The following is a 21,000-nucleotide window of genomic DNA, read 5'->3' on the forward strand; positions in this document are numbered from 1 at the left end:
TGCTCTTAATCCACTTAACCCAACTCACTTCAATAGCTTCAAGCCATAGGTTGGCCTAAAACTCCCCGCTCGCGATTATTTCCTCATCTGATTCCCTATCGAAACAAAATGCATTCAATATGACAAAAGTGGCCTACTGGCCAACTTTAATTGATCTTTCTCGTTTTTTGAATCATAACCAACAAAATTTTTACATTAGTGGCCCTACGGCCTACTTAAAACAAAATCTTATAACATGAAGCTAAAAACCGTACAAAAATGGCTGGATAGCCTATTTCTATACCAAAGTCCACTTCTGGGTCCTCTTGGAATCCGCATAACGCTCTTGTTCTCTTATGTTCTTCATTATTACTCGATGTTCCGTTCGGTGAGCCCAACTCCCCGCTCGGTATGTTTCTTTCTTGCCCTATTCTAAGTGGCCTCAAGGCCTACTTCATGAGTCTGTCACTGCACATGCAAGCAACCATTTATGCAGTGGCTGTATAGTCGACCTTATCAATGATTTCTCGTAATATAAGAATAATAAAAACATCAACCAAATGTATGGACAAGTGGCCATAAGGCCGACTCCCCACATACTTAATTTCCTTTAGCACGAAAGCTACAGTAGACTCGAATTATCACCGTTCAAACAAAATTTGGTCCCTTAAAGTGGCTATAGAGTCCACTTTGTTCTCTATATTTCACAATATGTAAGTAATAAAACAAACAAGGTATGCCAAAGTGGCCCCAAAGGCCAACTCCCCTCACTCCCTTAACAAGCTGATCAAATCTTGCGTAGTTCCTCCTTCCAGCAATGTGTTCACATATACCAGCTTAGAATCATCAAATTCTCCTAAGTTGATCTCTTCCAACGGGTCTTGCACTTTGTGTTGGCCATCTTCCATTTGAGATGGCGCCCTCAACAACTCATCGACTTGGAGCTCATCATCTTCGTATTCTTCTTCTTGGACAACTTCAGTTCCATAAGTGTCTCATGCTTCCTCTTCCTTTAGTTTGTCCAGTACTTGCTGCACATGTGCCTTCCATATAGAGGTTGCAGCTACCTCTTTTTCTTTTTTGTTCGAATCAATCATCAATCTCCTCAATCAGCGGCTGAATTATCGGCCTAGACGGCACGATAACAATGGGTTTGAGGATTCTTTCCAACACCGAGCTTGGAGTTGGTGTTTGCATGTACAGTGGGTTTTCTTTCTTGTTATTGCTACGGATTTTGATGGGCCCAAAATCTCCATTGTAATATTTAGCCTCAAGTGCACTTGCACTTGTTTGAAACGGCTGTCCATCAGCTTCTACAACCTCCACATCATCCCCTTTCCAAAATAATAACAGTTGGTGCATTGAGGATGGTATGCATTGGTTTGCATGGATCCAATCTCTGTCTAACAACGCTTGGAAGTTGGCGGAGGAGTTTACCACAAAAAAGTGCACATAAAGATGACATACTCCCCACAGTAACATCAGTGGGGAATACCCCAATGGTCTTGGTGGTTTCTCCTGTAAATGCAGCAACCGAAACTTCCGAAGAATCAAGTCTTCTTCATTTTTGCCCAAACGTTTCAACATTCTTAGTGGAAGAACATTCACAGCTGAACCATTGTCAATCAACACCCTGGACACTGGCTTCCCATTCAAGTGGGTTTTGATGTACAACGGCCTTATGTGCTTGGTCATGGCCGGTGTAAGCTTTTCAAGTATCACTTGTTTAGGCTTATTCGGGTGATCTTCCTTGATAATCACTCTTGAACTCCCTTCAGAGAGTTAATTTGCTTGCGCTAATTCCTTGGGCATCAACTCCCCATTCTCTTCTTCCATCATTTTAAATCTCTCTGGTAGTATCACCACTCCTGTGGCACAATCCACTGTGATGTGAAACTCTCCAACGCAAAAATTGATTGTTTTTTCTCTTTGATCATCCTCTTCGCTTAAAAAATCATCATCATCCTTCCCAAACTTATCCTCAGTAGCCGATCTTCCAAACTTATATTTACTCCCCACTGGACTCCTTGCGACTGGAATATCATTTGTGGGTTCATTTCTCAACTTAGCGGACTCCTTTCTTCTTGCAATCGCTCTTTCTCTCAATAGCCGTCTCTTTTGAGTCCTAGTCGGTGGCCTAGGGAACTTCTTGTGCTGGACCACTCTCCAGGACTCGCTGAACTCCCCTCTAGTTGGAAGGACGTACCTGGGCTTTGTTCCCCTGCTCTCAATCATTTTTCCTTTTGATTTCATATGCACGCCGCTTTCTGCCTTGATCAGCTAATACTTTTCTGGTTTCCACCCTTCGTGACTCAACTTCATATGCATTTCTCCTGTCCGAATACCTTTGGCGATGATTGCGAGATGACTCCCCTCTAAACCATTGTTTCTCCACCACTGATCTTTCAAGGAAATGTTGGTTCCTCGGCCTAGAGGCAGCGGATTCGCCAACATTGTTGATTAACCGCTGCTGAAATGTTCGTAATCGATCGGTATTATACCTTCCAAAGGCTTCACACAATTGACCCTTAGGGATCCAGCATTTCTTGATTATTCCGTCTTTCATTGCAAAGGATCGGCTTCTTTTCTCATTGAGAAGAATCCTCAAATCTGTCATATTCACATTAACCAAAGCTACTGGGGGAAAATGATCATCATCCACAGCTATAGGCTCTTGTTTGTTAGGGAATTTCACAACTCTCTTGTTAATTCTATCCTGCAAAATGTTCTTGAACGCCCAACAAGATTTAGTAGCATGATTGTAGGAGTTGTGGTACTTACAATACTCTCGTCCTTTCAGCTCTTCTATGGGTGGCATCCTGTGATCCGCTGGAAAAGTGATGAATCTTTCCTTTACCAAGAAATCAAAAACTTCCTCAGTCTTTGATACATCAAATGTATACTGCATGTCTTTGGGGAGTTGGGAGGTGTTCTTCTTTTCAATTTCTGTTGGCTTCTTTTTTAGCAGGGGAACTGTGCAAGACCCAACTGGCTGAATCTCTGCCAATGCCACATCTTCCACCTCCTGATAATAAGATCCTATAGCAGTTTTCTTCTTGTATGACTCTTCCCGCAAGAGTTCTTCGTATTCAGCCACTTTGGCGGCTAACTCGAAGAAATCCCTGAACTCCATTCCCTAGAATTTCTTCCTTAAGTCAAAATCCAGCCCTTTTTGTGCCATTTTCACGAACTCTGTCTCAGGTAAAAACACCTTGCATCTATTCTTCATCTTTTTCAACTTGTCGATAAAATATTCCACAGACTCTCCTTTCTTTTGAGTGACTCTGGATAAGTTGACAATGCACACTTCTGGCTCTGTTCTATAGAATTGAATGTGAAATTGTCTTTCCATTTCTTGCCAACTCATCACTGAATTTCTGGGGAGTGAGGCATACCAAGCGAATGCAGTTCCAGTGAGGAAATTCGGGAATAGCCGCAACTTTAGATTATTGAAGTTCTCCAAGTTGGCTAATTCCCCGCATTGGATGGTGAATCTGGCTATGTGTTCCATGCTCTGGCCATCTTCCCCGGAGAATAAACTGAAATCATGAACTCTATAACCCCTTGGATATGGGTTATTCACGTCTATGTAGTCTGGATAGGGTTTGTGGAACTCTGGGCGGCCAATCTGTTTCAAGGCCGGCCCATACAGCTCTTGAACAGCCTCTCTTACCATTTCTGGATCGATCCCGTGCATATTCCGAGCTGGGAGTGAGTGATGGTAGTGACTTGCCCCCCGAGCCTGAATCCCTGCATTTAAACCAATATTACCTCCTGGGAAACCCCCATCTACTCCTTGATAATCCATGTGTGACATATCTTCATACGCTCTTGTTTGATACAGAGGATTTGTTACGCTGTACACCTGAGTAACAGGTTGCTTTGAACTCCCCACTCCATGAGCACGTGAATATGGCTGAGCCCTCCCTCCTATGGTTTCTTCTCTCTTTTGAGGTGGTGTATACCTTCTTTCTGGCTGATTCGTAAAAGTGAACTCCGGGCCGCGAGGATCGCCAGCCCTTGAGTTTCCAACTCCCTGGTCAAATTCAGGGACTTGGTTATTTCCCTGGACTTGGTTGCTCCCTTCGTTCTTCTTTATGCTCTGCTCTTTGTCGGTTTACTGGTTCGGTTTACCCAATACTGTCTTCAAGCAATCAGACACAGCCTTGGATAGTGCTTGTGATATTTCCTCAATTTTCATCGCAGTCAATTCTTCAACCAAACGGTTTGAAATATGAGCATACATCTCTGGAACATTACTTGGATGCAAATCCAACTCCCTGGTCGGCTCTTCAGCGGCCGTAGCGGCCGACTGCTCTGTCAGTGGAGCGTGAATCTCTTCCTGGCTTGGTTGAGACTCCCCATCCCCTTGATTGACGTTTTCATTTCTCCTTGGCGGCATAGTGATGGTCCCACTGGGCGTGCCAAAAATATGTTTGCACAATATTTGGTGTTGCGGGCGTGCCAGGTGCGAAAATGCACCGATTTGTGTGAAATGATAAAAATCTAACTTCTAAAACAAACGAAAGTGAATTCTAAATTTGACCGTCGGTTCTAATCTCCTAAAACAACTATAACGCCAAAATGAAGAAAATTATTGGAATTGGAGGAATAAACGCCTGACATTGTTTATATTTTCAATAAACCGTAGGAATTTACAAGACATAAACATATAAAATTAATGTTGTTGAAATTCTAAAACGATAGAATGCTAGAAATATGCTAGAAATCTTAAAAACTATCGCTTGAAGATTGAATTTTTGCAGAGGGTATTTTTGCAGAATTTTGTCTGTGTAGAGTTTAGTTGTGTTTGTACTCAGTGTTTGCCGATCATTTTCTTCTGAATGTTGAGCAGTTCACTCCACTCCCCCATGACTCACGATCTTCTCCCATTTTCTCCCACGATTTCCTTCTCTTTCTACGATCTCCTTGCTTGGACGTTATCTTCTTATTTAAATACACTAATGGGCCTCTTGTTTTTGTCTATTAATTTAAACTTTTTGGCTTAGATAATGAATTGGGCCCAATTTAATTTTTGGTGCAAACAAATACGTTTTATTCCGGTTATTTGTTTTACAAGTGGTATCAGAGCTGATTCTCGATATACTAAGTGCTAATCAGTTCGCTTAGTTAATGGACACGTCACTTGCAAATGCAGCACTTCGACCACATGTTTTGGATGGATCCAACTACAGTCGTTGGAAGGTCAAGATCAAAATATACATTAAATCCATAAATGAACAAGCATGTCAACGTGTTGTCACACTACAACAAAAACGCTAAAAGATTGGCAGTGTAGTTGAAAGTGCTTTCAACGACAACAGTTTTAAACCGTTGTCATCGACGGTTTTTGAAAAATCGTCCCTACAATTTGCGACAGTTTTTGACTAAGTGGTCGCTAATTAGTGACGGTTTAAGTTGAACCGCAGCTACAATTAACGACGATTGTTGGCTAAGCCGTCGCGACGGTTTAGACATTCGCTAATTTTTTAAGTAAAATAAAAAAAATTACTTTTATAATTTAATGAATCTAACAAAAAAAACTTTCTTTATAAGCTAATAATATTCATGATCTTAACTAACACTTATAAATTTACTAAGAATTGAAGCGAAAAAACTTACTCTAAATTGAAACAAAAAGCATATAAGAGAAAAAATTTATCTTAGATATGGAAGGTGCGGAGGAAAATGAACCGAAAATGCGAGTATTTATAGATAATTTACGACGAATTTTTGGTAAACCATCGCTCATATGGTTGTTTATTAAACATCACTAATTGTAATTTACGACGAATTTTTGGTAAACCATCGCTCATATGGTTGTTTATTAAACATCACTAATTGTAACACCCCAAAGCTTATGTACGGATTTTAATATATTTAATCTTAATACTAGTAAAAGTTAATGGGCTTCAAAATAAAACATTAAATAATTAAATTTGGCCCATCAGTGGTTTAAAAATAAATTGAGGACAAAAAAATAAAAATAAACTCTCACTAGAAAACAGTACCCGTCTTCCATCGGTGTAGGCAAAAGTAGGAGAGGGAGGAAATTTGCTCATCTTCATTCTCATCTTTTGTACTGTTTTAAGGTAAGTTTGATTATTTTTTTCTGGGTTGTTGTGTTATTATCAAAACTTGATGCGTAGGTAGGAAACTATTCTAAAGTGGATAACAAGTGAATTTGGGAATCTTATGATTTTTCGATCATAAGATATAATTTATTAAGGTTTGTTTGATGATCTAGGCTCTTAGTAGTTCATAAATTACAGTAACCATTTTCAGATTTCTTGCTACGTAAATGATGGGTTTTGAATTATTTGACAACTAAATACGTTTGTAAATGGAAATGGTTTGTTAAAAAAATCATTGTTGGGTGTTTGGTGATGTCTTGATAGCTGGTCGATTCTATAGAAAAAGGAAATGAGTTGCTGAATTTGTGATACAAAGATACTAATTAATCAAATGATTAATTTTAACGTTAACCATGTTTTTTTTATAAAAAATTCAATTACGTATATACATATATTTATATAATAGAATAATCTCAATTTATCATTGTTGGTTCAAGGTTTAAATGATTGGTATTTTGTGTTAGAAGAGGTTAGTTCCAAATTAAGTATTAAGTATTATCTTAAAACTTAATAATAGCATCCTAACTTTGAGGCTTGGATAGATTGCTTCGGTCAGCTAGCTTCTCAATATTTCTGATATTGTATTGTATGAATTTAAACAGTAATAGATATAGTTGCTGGAACTCTATTTACCAAACACCTAATCTAATAACCTTGGTTTATAGATTTTGATATTGCTCAAGATTCCTGATTTAGTATTCATATTTAAGCTAAAGTGCGTACACTTATATTCCGATATTATTTCGCAAAAGCTCCACAATATTGAATTTGGATACATATGTTGTTATCGATGCTTTATTGTTCCTTATTTGTTGGGATTTTGTATTTGGTTATGTTCTGGTGATATTCTGGATGATATGTCTGTCATGTGAACAACCTCTTGGTTCATGCGGGTCAAAGTGCTTGCTGCATGTAGGATACATGTGAGCCACCTCTTGTTTTCCTATGGTCAAAGTGCTGCATGATGGGGCCACATTGTGGATGTTGTTCTGTTATATCTGTCATGTGAGCCACCTCTTGCTTCCTGCGGGTCAAAATGCTGCATGTGGGGAAGCATGCAAGCCACCTCTTGTTTCTCTATGGTCAAAGTGCTGCATGATATAAATTCTTATCTAGGTTCTGATATTCTATTATTATATCATTATGTCATCCTATTTACATGTGTATTTATTATTTATTTTTGTGAAAGCTTTTGTCGTTATTCTTGAGATCGAATTAGTGGTTGGATACGGGGGTGTACTGAATAATTTTGATTTCAGTTAATAATCTAACTGAAGAAGTTTAATACATAAAATATGTAGAAGAGATCATTGAGGATGATGATAACATGGAAGATGCTTCGTAGACTTTGGAGACTTGACTTATTTCATTTGAGTTCTTTTAGGATTTGTGGATTATTTCCTTTCATATACTTTGGCTAGTTCTTTGGAAGACTAATTTATTTACTCATTGATATGATTGGGGGATTGACTCACTGTTTTATTTTAATAAATAAATTATTATTCTTTTTAAATTTTTAGGCCTTATGTTGATTATATGGATTATCGGTACTTTAAATTGGTCTTGACCTCTACAAATAGTGCGTGGATTTGGGTGTGCAAAATCCGGGCTTTACACTAATAGCAACGGTTAAGCAAAAACCGTCGCTAATTTTATTAAAATGTTGCTATTAACGACGATTATGGCGACGGTTTAAACGCAAACCGTCACTATTTTAAAATTTGCGACGGTTTAAAAATTATTAAAACCGTCGCAATTTAAATTAACAACGATTCACTAAAACCGTTGTCGTTTCTCTAAAAAACACGCTAATCCACAACTGTTCACTAAAATCGTTGTTGTTTTTTCCAAAAAAACATGCTAATCGACAAAGGTTTTAGAAAACCCTTGTCGTTTCTCCAAATAAACACGCTAATCCACAACGATTTTCTAAAACCGTTATCGTTTGTCCAAAAAACACGCTAATCCACAACGGTTTTTGTTAAAATCGTTATTAAAAATAAAACGCAACAATTTTTCAATAAAACCGTTGCCTTTTGAGTGTTATTGAAGGCATATTTTCTTATAGTGTCAGTGGTTGAAGTCCACCGAAAAGAATAGATGAAGATGGTGATAGCCTGAAAACAAATGGACTCCAAATGAAGTACATGTTTCAAATAACAATTCAAAGGCCTTAAACGCTATTTTCACCTCAATCGATTTAAATATGTTCAACTTGATTACAAACTGTGTATCGGATAAAGATGAGTGAGAAATCCTTCAGAAATATTATGAAGGATCAAAAAGTGTGAGAAGAACGAAGTTGAGAATGCTGGCGTCCAAATTTGAAATCCCGAGAATGGACGAAACTAAAGCTATCATTGATTATGATCGACACCTCAGAGAGATTGCCAGTGAAGCATTCAGCCTTGGTGATCCAATCTCGAAAGAATGTCTGGTTAGCAAAGTTCTCACTGCTCGAACGATTTAATATCAAAATTTTTGCAATTGATTAAGCAAAAGACATAACTCAACTTGCATTGGAAGATTTGATAAACTCACTTCGCACCTTCGAGATGAACATAGATATGCAGAAGAAGGATATGCATAAGACGATCGCTTTCCATGTGTCAAATGACTCCTGTAGTGATCTTCTTCAATTTTCACAAAAAGTTACTGAGTCGGATCTTTGTGAGGACTCATCCAAACTCCCTAGTATAACCGCTTTTGAAAAACCACATAAGTTTCCTGCCCAAGGACAAATTCGACAAAGGAATGAAGGAAAGAACCAGTTTAATCTGAAAAGATTTGACTCTGTGCAATACAGAGAGTGCAATGGCTTTGGACATTATGCCAACGAATGCGAACAGATCCCGCAAGAATAAAGGATTTAATGTCTCCCTAAGTGATGAGGAATCTGATGAGGAGGAGGAATTCAATGAAGAAAATAATCACACCTCCCTGACCGCGCTTCTAGAATAAAATCGTTGGTTGCCAGTGAATCCACTAGGTGTTGCCTCAAGAGCTGCCACACATGACCACAACACCGGTTCAAAATCACTATGTCTTAATTCAATAACTTCTGAAACTTTAAGAGCTGATGAAGATTTGGAAGCTAATGATGAAGAAATCACTCTGAAGAGTGAATAAACTTTATGAAGAGTTGTACGATGACTGGATTAAGATAAACAAGTTGGACACAACTTTCACAAAGGAAAATACAGAGCTGAAGTCCATAGTTACCAAACTCGAACTTATCTTAAGCAAAAAGGATATGGAAGTGTACAAAATCAAAGATGAGCTTAAGAAGGCGAGCTTAAGAAGGCGGCTGAAACACTTTCCAAGTTCAACTTGAGTACATCTAACTGATGATGGGAAGAGATGATCAGACTTGATTAGGCTTCAAAAACAGTGTTTTGAAGTTGAAAAATCATCTGAACATCTGTTTTTGTGAAAGAAAAAGTTGATACATCTAAACAACCGCAATCTACATCTACGGTTAAGAAATCCCCACCACGAAGACAAGTTGCTGCTCAAAAGCTGAAGCCAACGAAACGCAAGTATGCCTGTCACTACAGTTTTAAACCCGGTCATATCAGACCCTGCTGTTTAAGCTTAGAGATGACTGCATGAACAACAAAGTAAAATTGGATATTGTCTAACGTGTTGCCAAACACCTCCCACAACATTTCCAACCACTGACCTACAGTAAGGAAAATTTGGGTACTAAATATAAAGATTTGTTGTAATGTTGTGTATACAACATTAAAACTAACACTGCAGGTCACTAATACTTAATAGTGGAAGCTCACGCCACATGACAGGTTCACATGAACATCTCACGGACTACGTTGAACAAAAATGCCTTAGAGTAATGTGGGGCAGTTCTTAATCATAATTAAGACTAATCATTAAAAACACTATTTTTTTTTTTTTTTAAAAATGGGACTACGTTGTCATGTACAAAAATCAATCTAGGGTAAACTTATAGGAACCCTATCTCTATCAAGTCCGGTGCCACCACTCTAATCACGATCTCTCTCTTCATCTCCTGGACCCTGATCCTGTCCCACCTGTTGTCAAGTACACATACAGACAAGACAACAGCCGGATAAACCGGTGAGAATATACTCCCAGTATAAATCAACGAAACATGCAATCATATAAACAATATAAAGCATGTAATCAGGTAACAGATATATGTAACAAAGTCTGAAACATAATCAATATCAAACTGTCGAAAATACTCGTAGCTACATCATTCAGACTAGACTCAGTCCTAGTCTAGGGATCCCGATTCCAGAAGTTGGCATGCATATATCGACTAACAGTAATAGAAAAGACTCCAGTTCTATCCACGTCGATATGGTATCGATCAACAGTAATAGAAAATACTCCAGTTCTATTCACATCGATACGGTATCGATTACCAGTAATAGAGGAAGCTATTATTCTATCCACATCAATATAGTACCGATTAACAGTAATAGAAGCAACTCTAATTCTATCCACATCGATATGACATCGATTAACAGTAATAGAAGAGCTACTAATCTATCCACATCGATACAATACTGATTAACAGTAATAGAAAAAGCCACCATCCTATCCACATCGATAGCCAAACATCCAGTGACAGTCTTTGGCACAACCGCCAATACACCATCTTATGACATCGTGCAATGTGCCCGTGGTGATCCCACCACTAACGGCACTTCTGTCATAAGATTACTCTTCTAATACCTGTAATCTATAACTCAAGAAAACAAGTATATCAATCAATCAGTGCAAATATCAATGCAATAAAGTAAAGTATGTGATTTAGGGAAACCCGAGTCTAAACCGACTCAAGTCCATCTCCCAATACCACATTGACTTATACCTTTCTTTCGTCGGTTCCTGGCTCAGTCCAAGTCTTGAACTCAAAGCCTGTCTGGTATTGACAATATCAATAATCCCATATCAATATACCAGTCAATATCATAACAATCTGATCAATCTGGATTTAATTCAAAATCAACGGTATAACGGTACCATTTCAGTATTCCCGTTAATACTATATCATCAGATAACAGTTACAATCCATAACTCATATTTAATACAATCCGTAATCCCGTCACAATTCAAATCTGTCCGGTATAACTCAATATACCCAAAAAATCCATAACCATTCCATAATCAATCCGTTTCTCAATCTGACTTCGATTCTACGATGTCTAACATGTCAAGAACATCATATATGAATCCTATTCAATTCTGACAATAGCATAATTTCAAAGCATGTCAAAACGTAGCAAAACTTACGTCAAAGTGTAGCCTGCGTCTATAGGATTACAGTACTGAAGTCGGATTACAATTCAGACGGACGGATTTCTCACAAAAGGCGTAAGGATTTTCGGTGAACTTCCACTGACCCCTTTTCTCGATTCTTACCTTTCTTTCCACTGAATTATGAGGGATTTACGTATATATATTCTAAGGTACTCGGTTAATGATACGTGTCCACTTTTCAAATCTTTTGGGCGGCGCTCGGGCGGTGGTAATTTACCGCTCGGGCGCTGGCTCGGCGCTCGGGCGGTTGAAATCTACCGCTCGGGCGCGGGAGGTTCTGTCCTCGCCCTACATCCTTGGCGCTCGGGCGGTAAAAAACTACCGCCCGGGCGCCACCTCCTCTGCCCAAAACGTATTGCTATTGGACTTTGGCGCTCGGGCCGTCATTTCTTACCGCTCGGGCGCCACCAGTTCTGTCCAACAGTTTTGCCCTTCAAATATAATCTTATTTCGTGTCCCGATTAATCCTTTCGTAATCATATCAAATTATAAATCAATAATTACCGATTACTAGGATTAAATTTCCGGGCATTACAGTAATCTATGGAGGGGGAGCAAAAATAAAGATTGTTTGAAAAAGAACATTGAATGTTGAAGGACTGCCGAAGCTCCACAATGTGCTACATGTCGAGGGAATAAACTCAAATTTAATAAGCATTAGCCAATTGTGTAATGACAATTTACATGTTAGGTTTTATAAACATTCGTGCGAAATTTTTGATGATACTAATGTTTGCGTGATGACATGTACAAGATATTTGGATAATTGCTATCAATTAGGAGAAGAACTGACATGAAAACATGCAAAAATAAGTGAACTTGACCTCTGGCATAAAAAATTGGGGAATGCAAATTTCAAAATCCCGAAGAATCTGTGTAAGTATGATGCCGTATGAGGTATGCCTAACTTGTCATCTAGTATACCATATGTGTGTCGAGATTGTCAAAAGGGTAAGCAAACTCAAGTGTCACATTCCGTGTTGCCAAACTTTGGGACAACAAACTGACTTGAGTTGTTACACATGGACCTTATAGGTCCTATGGAAGCGGAAAGTTTTGGTGGTAAGCAATATTCTTTTGTGTGTGCCGGTTACTTTTCATGTTTTTCATGGGTAAGTTTTATTATAAAAAGTCAAACACTTTTGATGCATTCAAACATTTAGTCAAAAGAATTACTAATCTCCATAATTTGAGGGTAGGGAGAATCAGGAATGATCATGGTAAGGAATTTGAAAACTCCAAATTCTCGTTTTTTTTTTTTTGTGATAGGAAAAAAATATCAAATGAATTCTCTGCTCCAAAAACTCCACAACAAAATGACATAGCCGAACGCAAGAATAGAAATATTGTTTCTGAATATAACTTGAATGCCTTGCAGATGGTCCACCATCTGCATTATTATTACTTCTTCAGGAAAAGTACCACCAATTCTCGTTTTAAACATTCAGATACCAAATACACGAAGTAGACCAGAAAGGTTCTAACATGCTGTGGCAGATATAAGGTAACAGCTTTTGTTTGACCATGTGAAAATGATATGATACCTTGCAGATGGTTCCAACAACTTATTTTATGATCCTGTGTGTGAATAAACCAGCTGGTTTAGTTTTTCCATCATTATGCTGATATTATAATGTTTTTCTTGTTTTACAGATTCCATTATATCCCGCATCAATTTTCAGGTTGAAACAGATGGTGAATGAATAAGTTTTGTATCATATTTTAAAAGTTGTGTTATATTTTAAGCTTTCTGATAGATTTGCCGTGGAAATTCCACCGCATTTTCAAGAATACATTCAGGTCAGTCACTACAAGAAAATCTTCATTCAACAACACATCAACGATAACGATTTTTTATAAAAAGCGTTGTGTTTTGTCTTTTAGCAACGGATTCAAGAAAAACCGTTGTCGTAGGCTCAAAAAACCCGCTCATAGACAACAGTTTCTTAAAAACTGTTGTCATTGATATGTCTACGACAACGGTTTTTAAAATCCGTTGTCTATTAGCGTGTTTTTTTGGTATACGACAACGGTTTTTAATAACCGTTGTCTATTAGCGTGTTTTTTTTGGGCTACGACAACGGTTTTTAATAACCGTTGTCTATTAGCTTGTTTTTTTTGGGCTACGACAACGGTTTTTAAAAACCGTTGTTTATTAGCGTGTCCTTTTAGGCCTACGACAACGGTTTTTAACCGTTGTCTATTAGCGGTTTTTTTTCGAGCTACGACAACGGTTTTTAAAAACCGTTGTCTATTAGCGTGTCTTTTTTGGCCTACGACAACGGTTTTTAAAAACCGTTGTCTATTAGCTTGTTTTTTTGTTGGCCTACGACAACGGTTTTAAAAATCGTTGTCTATTATTGTGTTTTTTGGGCAACGACAACGGTTTTTAAAAAACCGTTGTCTATTAGCGGTTTTTTTCCGAGCTACGACAACGGTTTTTAAAAACCGTTGCCGTAGAACGTTTACGACAACGGTTTCATGAACTGTTGTCTATTAGCGTGTATTTTTGGACAATCGACAATGGTTTTAGAAAACACAACGTTAATTAGCGACGGTTTTAGGACAAAACCCAACGTTAATTAGCGACGGTTGTAAAAACCGTCGCTAATATTAGCGACGGTTTTATACTTGCCGTCGCTAAATTCCTATTCGCGACGGTTCTATTTGCGACCGTAGCTTTTACAACCGTCGCTATATTCAACCGTAGCTTTTACAACCGTCGCTATATTGAATATAACGACAGTATACAATATACCGTCGCTAATATTAGCGACAGTTTAGCCAAAACCTGTCGCAAAATTCAAAAATTTGATCCCGCCTGATTCTCCCTCCATTTTTAGCGACGGTTTGATATATACCGTCGCTACATTCATATTGGCGACGGTTTAAACAAGAACCGTTGCTTCTATTTGCGACCGTATCATGTACAACCGTCGCTATATTGAATATAGCAACAATACGCAAACTCCCGTCGCTAACATTAGCGACGGTTTAGCCAACACCTGTCGCAAATTTCAAAAATTCGATCCCGCCTGATTCTCCCTCCATTTTCTTCCACCACTCTCTATAATTACATACAAATTCACTCTATTTTCTTCACCAAACTTAAAATTTTTCTTATTTACACGATTTTACAACTTCATAACACTTAAAATTTTTATAATTTTATCACTTCACAACACTTAAAATTTTTATCTCTTACACGATTTTTTTACCATTTCAAAACAATTAAAATTTTATCTTTTACACGATTTTATCACTTCACGACACTTAAAGTTTTTATCTCTTACAAGATTGTACCAATTCACAACACAGATTTATAAAATTCTTAAATTTTTTTTTATTTTACCTAAAATATTAGCGACGGACCTTAAACCGTCGCAAAATAGCGACGGTATTTCCACATGAATATCGTCGCTACATTTAGCGACTGGTTTCTGAGAAATTCCGTCGCAACTGTAATTTGCGACCGTTTTGCAAAACCGTCGCCAAAAATATTAGCGACGGTGTTTACAAACCGTCGCAAAATGCAGCTACGACAACGGTTTTCATTTGCGACGGTTTTCAATGCCGTCGCAAATTTTAATAGCATTTTTATACTACCGCTGTAGTTGGTATAAAAGACATTGGTTTTAAACCCTTGCAAAATCGTTGTCGTTGGTAGAAAATACAACGGTTTAACACCGTTGCAAAACCGTTGTCGTTGGTAGAAAAGACAACGGTTTAAAACCGTTGTCGTTGAAGACACTTTCAACAACACCCTCAGTTACAACAGTCGAAAATGGCCTACGACAACGGATTAAATCCGTTGTCGTATGGCGTTTTTGTTGTAGTGGTGATTGATGAATTTAATTCCATGGATTTGTGCTGTATTTTAACATGGATTACGATTCGTCACATGTGCAATGAACTCAAATATATTCATGATGAAGTAGAAAAAGTTAAAGGTTTCCGAGGAGACACGAAAACACCCTTCAGACAAAGGTTGAAGATATAGGGGCGTGTAGCAAATGTGGACGACCTTCCTCTAACCGCAGCAGAGAGGAAGCTCTTGCACGCTTACAACAAGAAACCCGTTCTTTCATGTCCGCAACATGATTTCTACTCGGTAATTATGAGCCTCATATTAATCAAACCTAAGTCGATTTCAAATTCATAAAGTTGTTTATCATCATTCTTTTTAGGTTGAAAGTTACATTGAAATCGATCTAGACATGCATCACTTCAGCCACATTTCAAGGATGGGATTCAAAACTTTCATAAATATATTCAAGCTGTGTGCCTTGGATTTTGGATTAAAAATTAAGGCAAGTTTAAATCTCCCCGTTAGCAATCAAATGAAACAATATACCCCAAGGACATGCATGTTACTATGTGCTTCCTATGAATATATGCCAGGGTAACAAAGTCGAAGAGTTTCCGGAACAAATCTTGTGTTGTATGCGGTTAAATGAAATCGATCATTTGAATTATCAGCATTCGGGTTTTTCTAAAGAACCCCTGCATACATATGATATCGGAGAAACTGACGGTAAAATGAAATTTTTGGAGTCTAAGTGCTCTTTTTGTTTCCTTTCGACCCTCGTGTATTTATGGTTTGTTAACATCTATTTGAAGCCAAATTTGACATTCTATGACCTTTTATAAGATTTCCTAGTTCTCCATGGGGGAGAAACACTCGGACCATTTTCACGTTTCTTCAAATTTAGTATACATTACTAATGTTTTGAGGCAATAGACCTTCAAGTTTACAGTGCCGCAGAGAGTTTTCTGTCCGTTGGGTGTTGAAAATCGATATGTAGGCAAGGTTGGAGTCATAAATTTACTAGTACATTTCACATGATTTCATTCATCCTTTGAAATTAACAATGAACTTAACCACATAAAAATTTTCTTGAACACCTAAAAATTATAACTAACTCGTGTTACGTACTTCCATGAGAATGGACGGAGGACACCGATCTTGCTGATACTGAGGCTGTTGGACTACTCATATCACGATCTGTGTTTCCAAAATTTGCTTTTCCAGATAACATTTTTATCGCAATTTGAGCAACATCTGCAAACCATTCATCCTCTGGTAACTCGCTGCAAAAAATTGGAAAGTTTTCATTCTAACTGGACAGCCGCTTTTCATGCAAAGATTCAATTGCTTCTTAATAGTTATTTAAGGTGCAAATTTCACTAAGGTGTATGGGAATGTCATGGAGCCTCAGGCACAAGATGCAAGGTGAAGTGCGTTCCTTATCTAAGTAAGGCGGATGATTTAGAATGCATATAAATGAAATTAAAAAATAAATAGTAAATATTTGAGAGTAGAGATAAGTAAAAAGAAGATTTTGAATCAACTGAACCACCAAAATATTTTTCCTTCTGTTAGATTGCTCGTAGCCCATATGACACAAAAGTCTCAAATTTCGAACGAGGTTTCTTAAAATCCGATAGCAACAAACCCTCTCCCAACTTAAAAAAAAAAACTCCTTTTCTTCTCATCTAGCAACCTTTTGATTTTCATTAGTTTCATCAACGTTGGTTTCTTCATCTTCTTCATCAATAATCTGATGGGTAGTAGATATATTTGACATTTGTCTTCATTTAGCTATCTAGGTTGTACTTGCCCTCACTTCTTTTGAAGAAGACGAAACTCGGAATCTAACACGACATAATTTTATTTATCTTAATTAGTATTCAATCCCCCAATCATCCACTCATTGTTGTCATCTATATCTTAAGCTTTGAGGCGCTGATATAATTTGCACTACACCATTGATCCTATTTTTTGGATGACATAGATGATACTAACAAATATTTGATGAGGGGACAAATAATGATACTGAAGAAAATGATCTTGTGTTTGATGATGATAATTTGATTTACAGTAAAGTAGAACGAGCTTCTATGGTTTGAGATCTTCAAATTCGTCTTATTGAAAAAAAAGTAATGACAACAAGAAGAAAGACAACTAAGAGAAGACCAACTTTACCTATATTTACTATGCTACATCTTATCGATGAAGAGGAGGAATAGATCAACCTTGATCAAACTAATCAAAATACAGAATGATACAAATCATAAAGTTTTGGAGATGACCATGATAACAATGAGGAAGACGGAGAAGGGTTTGATGGTTAGAGGATTGGAGTTTTTTACTTCTGTTACATCAAGTATTTACTGATGAGTTTGAATATATATATAATATTTAGTAGTTGTATAATAATTTAGTAAAAATTCACTTCATGATATGAATATTATAAGATATCAATCTTGGTACATCATACTTCGATGAGGCACACATATGGCCTTACGCCTCGGATCTAAGGTTTCATGACAGGTGCGTGGACTGGCGCACATTAAGTGTGGCTTATTGTCAATTAAAGTCTCATACCTGTATGGATCAATTTTAGTTGCCTGCACTGCTTCAATAGCTCTGCTTATGATGTTCTTGATCACTTGATGTAGATTACGTGATAGGTAACGCCCTTGAGACGAAAAAAGTATAACAAACTCCATATCCAAGTAGAACTGTCAAATATGGCCGGTAAGTTCCAAAAATCTTGAAAAAAATTTGTTATAATCTTTGAAAAGTGAACTCTAGGAACCTGTTGAAGTCCAAGTGGACCTAAAGGTCTCTCCCCATATTCAATCTCTTCCCAGAAGTTTTGATCATCAGAAAGCCATAGAATGACAGTTTCTGTAAGTCTCATTAATAAAACAGTTGCAAACCTTTCTCTTCCTACAAACATGTCTGATGTAATGGTGGCTATTCGAGTCAACTTTGCAAAAAGTTCCTGAAGTAAGTTGCATTTAAAAGATAATATATTACAACGGGAAAATACTCATGTGGAAACAAGATCTTGATTTTGGGATGCGAGAAACTCTTTCTTGTATAATACTTGAGTTACCTGATAAACTGGGGATGGAAACCACTCAGGCTCGTCTCTGCTACAATCCATACTTAAGTACATTTCTGCACCAAGACGAACTCCTCCATCTTCTGTAAAGATGAGCTCAAGGGCGTGTTGGCGGCAGAAACTATCTCTCAACTGATCAACAAATCGCTGGAGCCTTCGTTTCAGTTCCCGTTGCTCTGGTGCACGATCTTGCTTGTTTAAAGCTCTCAACTGATCCTGACTTTTATTACAAGACCAAAGCTTGCTGGTTGCTCGTGGGAGAAGCTCGTCTGCTAATAACAAAGCGTTAGCTAGTAAAGCTATCTGTTGTGTTTCAGATTCTGCCATCTTAACTATTCTTCTCCCAGATCCTTCCAAGTTTTCTGTTTCTATGGAACCTGGAAAAGCATTTATCATCATGTTGATGTATGAATTAAATGACAGCAAGACTCCCTCCAAGGATTGCTCAGAATACTGTAAGATATCGAGTGAGCCAATATCCTCACACAGCTCCTACATCAAAAAAGTTCAAAATGCAATCATCAAATGTGATGAATTTAGGCACTGATGCAGGCGATCTTTTAAGTTATATTTCACCTGAACCATTGTGTTGAATCTGTGAGCACTGCTAGACAGCTTCGGCTGGGACATCACAATGCTGCTAACGGAGCCAGTGGCAAGGGATCGGCTGCCTATGGGTGAATAAGCAAGGGACCAATCATCTGCAGCAGCAATGGCAGCGGTACATAGATCAATCCTTTTCAAATTAGCATTCAGTGCCTGTTCCAAACAAGGACGAAAAATTTTAAATAACGTAGGAAAAAGGGCCAACCCATGACTTTCGAGCACCAAGCAATGGCCAAAGCAGACACGGACAGAGTCAGTTACAACCCTCAGACATCCAGATGCAGCGGGAATTGCTACAACATTTTTCTTGATAAGTACTGCAAAAGCCTCTGTTTGATTAACAGCCCAAGTAACCAATTCAGAAGTAAAAGCTGGTTCATCATTGAATATAGCTAACGAGTCGCTTGCTGCTTGTGCAATTGTTGAAAATACATGATGCGAAAGAGTAGTAGTATAGGTTGTTCCATATGAAGAAATGGATGGCCGAAGACACTGCATGTCCCTTTGCAACTTCTGCTGGTGAGACTTGAGGAGCAAAGTATGGGCACGAGGGCCATCTCCGAGTCGCTTCATGGCCTGTACAGCTGAACGAAGCTCAACACCACTAGTTGAGGGCTGGCACACTGCTTCTGCTAGCTGATCTGCTAACTTTTGCCTATGTTCCATGATAGTTTTTTTCAATGACACCAAGGCTGAGGAAGCGAAGGTTGGACGATTCTTGGCTTCCTCAAGAATGTTCTCTCCTTCTTCGAGTGCTGCCAATGCCTCATCCACTCGTCTCTCGGCTAGCAATATTTCAAGAGTTTCGATAAATTCTGACAGCCATTTATCAAAACTTGTTGGTTCCCGATCTTCAAAATCAGTAGCATCGTCTGTTCTTGAACTACTATCAGTTCCATCATGTAAGGATTCCATCCGGACTCCATCAGCTATGCTGTGTACGAATTTTGCTCGTGAAGATAGGAGATTTTTTAAAGAAACAAGCTCACCTTCTAGATCAGAAATTTCTCTCGATGTTCTGAAACACATGACCAATGCAAAAATCATTTAAGGCGAAAAATAGTGCAAAAGGGTAGCTTTAATCAATCAAAACTATCTTTTCGGCTCTCAACGGGGCAAGCAATGGAGCATTTACCTTATAAATGATGCATAATTGGCATAAACGCTTGTGCGCATTTCTTCTGCGGATGCCTTCTTTAAATCTATAAGGTAAATGCACAAGTGCCTGATTTCCTGCAAAAACAAATGTAAAATTTCACCCAAAAATGTAACCATTGCCGTTTAATCATCCCAAAAAAAGTTACGGGAAATCGACCTTTTCGCTCATGGCACGACATCGAGTGGTGACATAGGAATCAGGATCGAATTGGGAAGATTTGAAAACTTTGAGCTTGTCACTCAGTGTTAATTCAACCTCGAAATCTGCCGAGTCGGATCCTTTACTTGATGAAAATGAACCCCTCTCCATTTTCACTCCCCTTTGCAACTTCTCAAAATCTTGTACAGAGTAATTAACAAATGAAAACTACAAAACCAAGAAAATGAATGTAGTCAGTTGGAAATGGAGAATTTGCCTCCACACTTTTCTATACTACGAGATTTTTTATAGTCTAGTTTTACATAATTGAAAATCCCATGATTCAGAAATAGCAAATGGAAAAATTTATCCCCGCGAGACCAGTTCAAATGCTGAATACATGCAAGGGATCGTTAAAATAGTAGAATATTTCCTTTCTATTATTCATCCTGACTAAAAGGATACGTAATTCCTACTTGTTATTCTGTACACGCGATGCGTGTGTTTACAATCTTTTTTATCATTATCGATAGACTAATTTGACAAATTATGGAGGAACTAAATTAATATTTTAATTTTTTAAATAAAAATAAAATAAAAAAAAATGTGTGTTGATTTTTTTTTAAAAAAAAAAACAAAAATGTAATATTAGTATAATTTTAAGGGTAAAATTGGAAAATAAAAATTGATGTCTTTCCTAAGTAGTTACTATCATGCCCTTAACCTTAATAAAATAAAATAGATAATACACAATGTATTA

At 37.7% G+C, this 21,000-nt stretch overlaps 1 protein-coding gene and 1 long non-coding RNA gene across 2 annotated transcripts; one reads left to right on the forward strand and one right to left on the reverse strand.

The window, feature by feature from the left end:
• Positions 1-5,987: 5,987 nt before the first annotated feature.
• LOC140833815 (uncharacterized) lies at positions 5,988-13,591 on the forward strand. The gene is made up of 3 exons (XR_012118573.1): positions 5,988-9,976; positions 11,973-12,927; positions 13,077-13,591. It is a non-coding gene; the product is annotated as an uncharacterized lncRNA (long non-coding RNA).
• A 2,699-nt stretch (positions 13,592-16,290) lies between these two features.
• LOC140833812 (exocyst complex component EXO84A) lies at positions 16,291-20,564 on the reverse strand. Its single transcript, XM_073198242.1, has 7 exons — positions 20,259-20,564; positions 20,079-20,176; positions 18,914-19,961; positions 18,329-18,829; positions 18,026-18,214; positions 17,812-17,948; positions 16,291-16,514 (listed from the first exon to the last, which is right to left on the reverse strand). Exons 1-7 carry the CDS (start codon positions 20,409-20,411, stop codon positions 16,352-16,354), a joined length of 2,289 nt encoding a protein of 762 aa, XP_073054343.1. The 5' UTR covers positions 20,412-20,564; the 3' UTR covers positions 16,291-16,351.
• Between the last annotated feature and the right edge of the window lie 436 nt (positions 20,565-21,000).

Source organism: Primulina eburnea, chromosome 6 (genome assembly GCF_022965805.1).
Source record: "Primulina eburnea isolate SZY01 chromosome 6, ASM2296580v1, whole genome shotgun sequence".
NCBI lineage: Eukaryota > Viridiplantae > Streptophyta > Magnoliopsida > Lamiales > Gesneriaceae > Primulina > Primulina eburnea.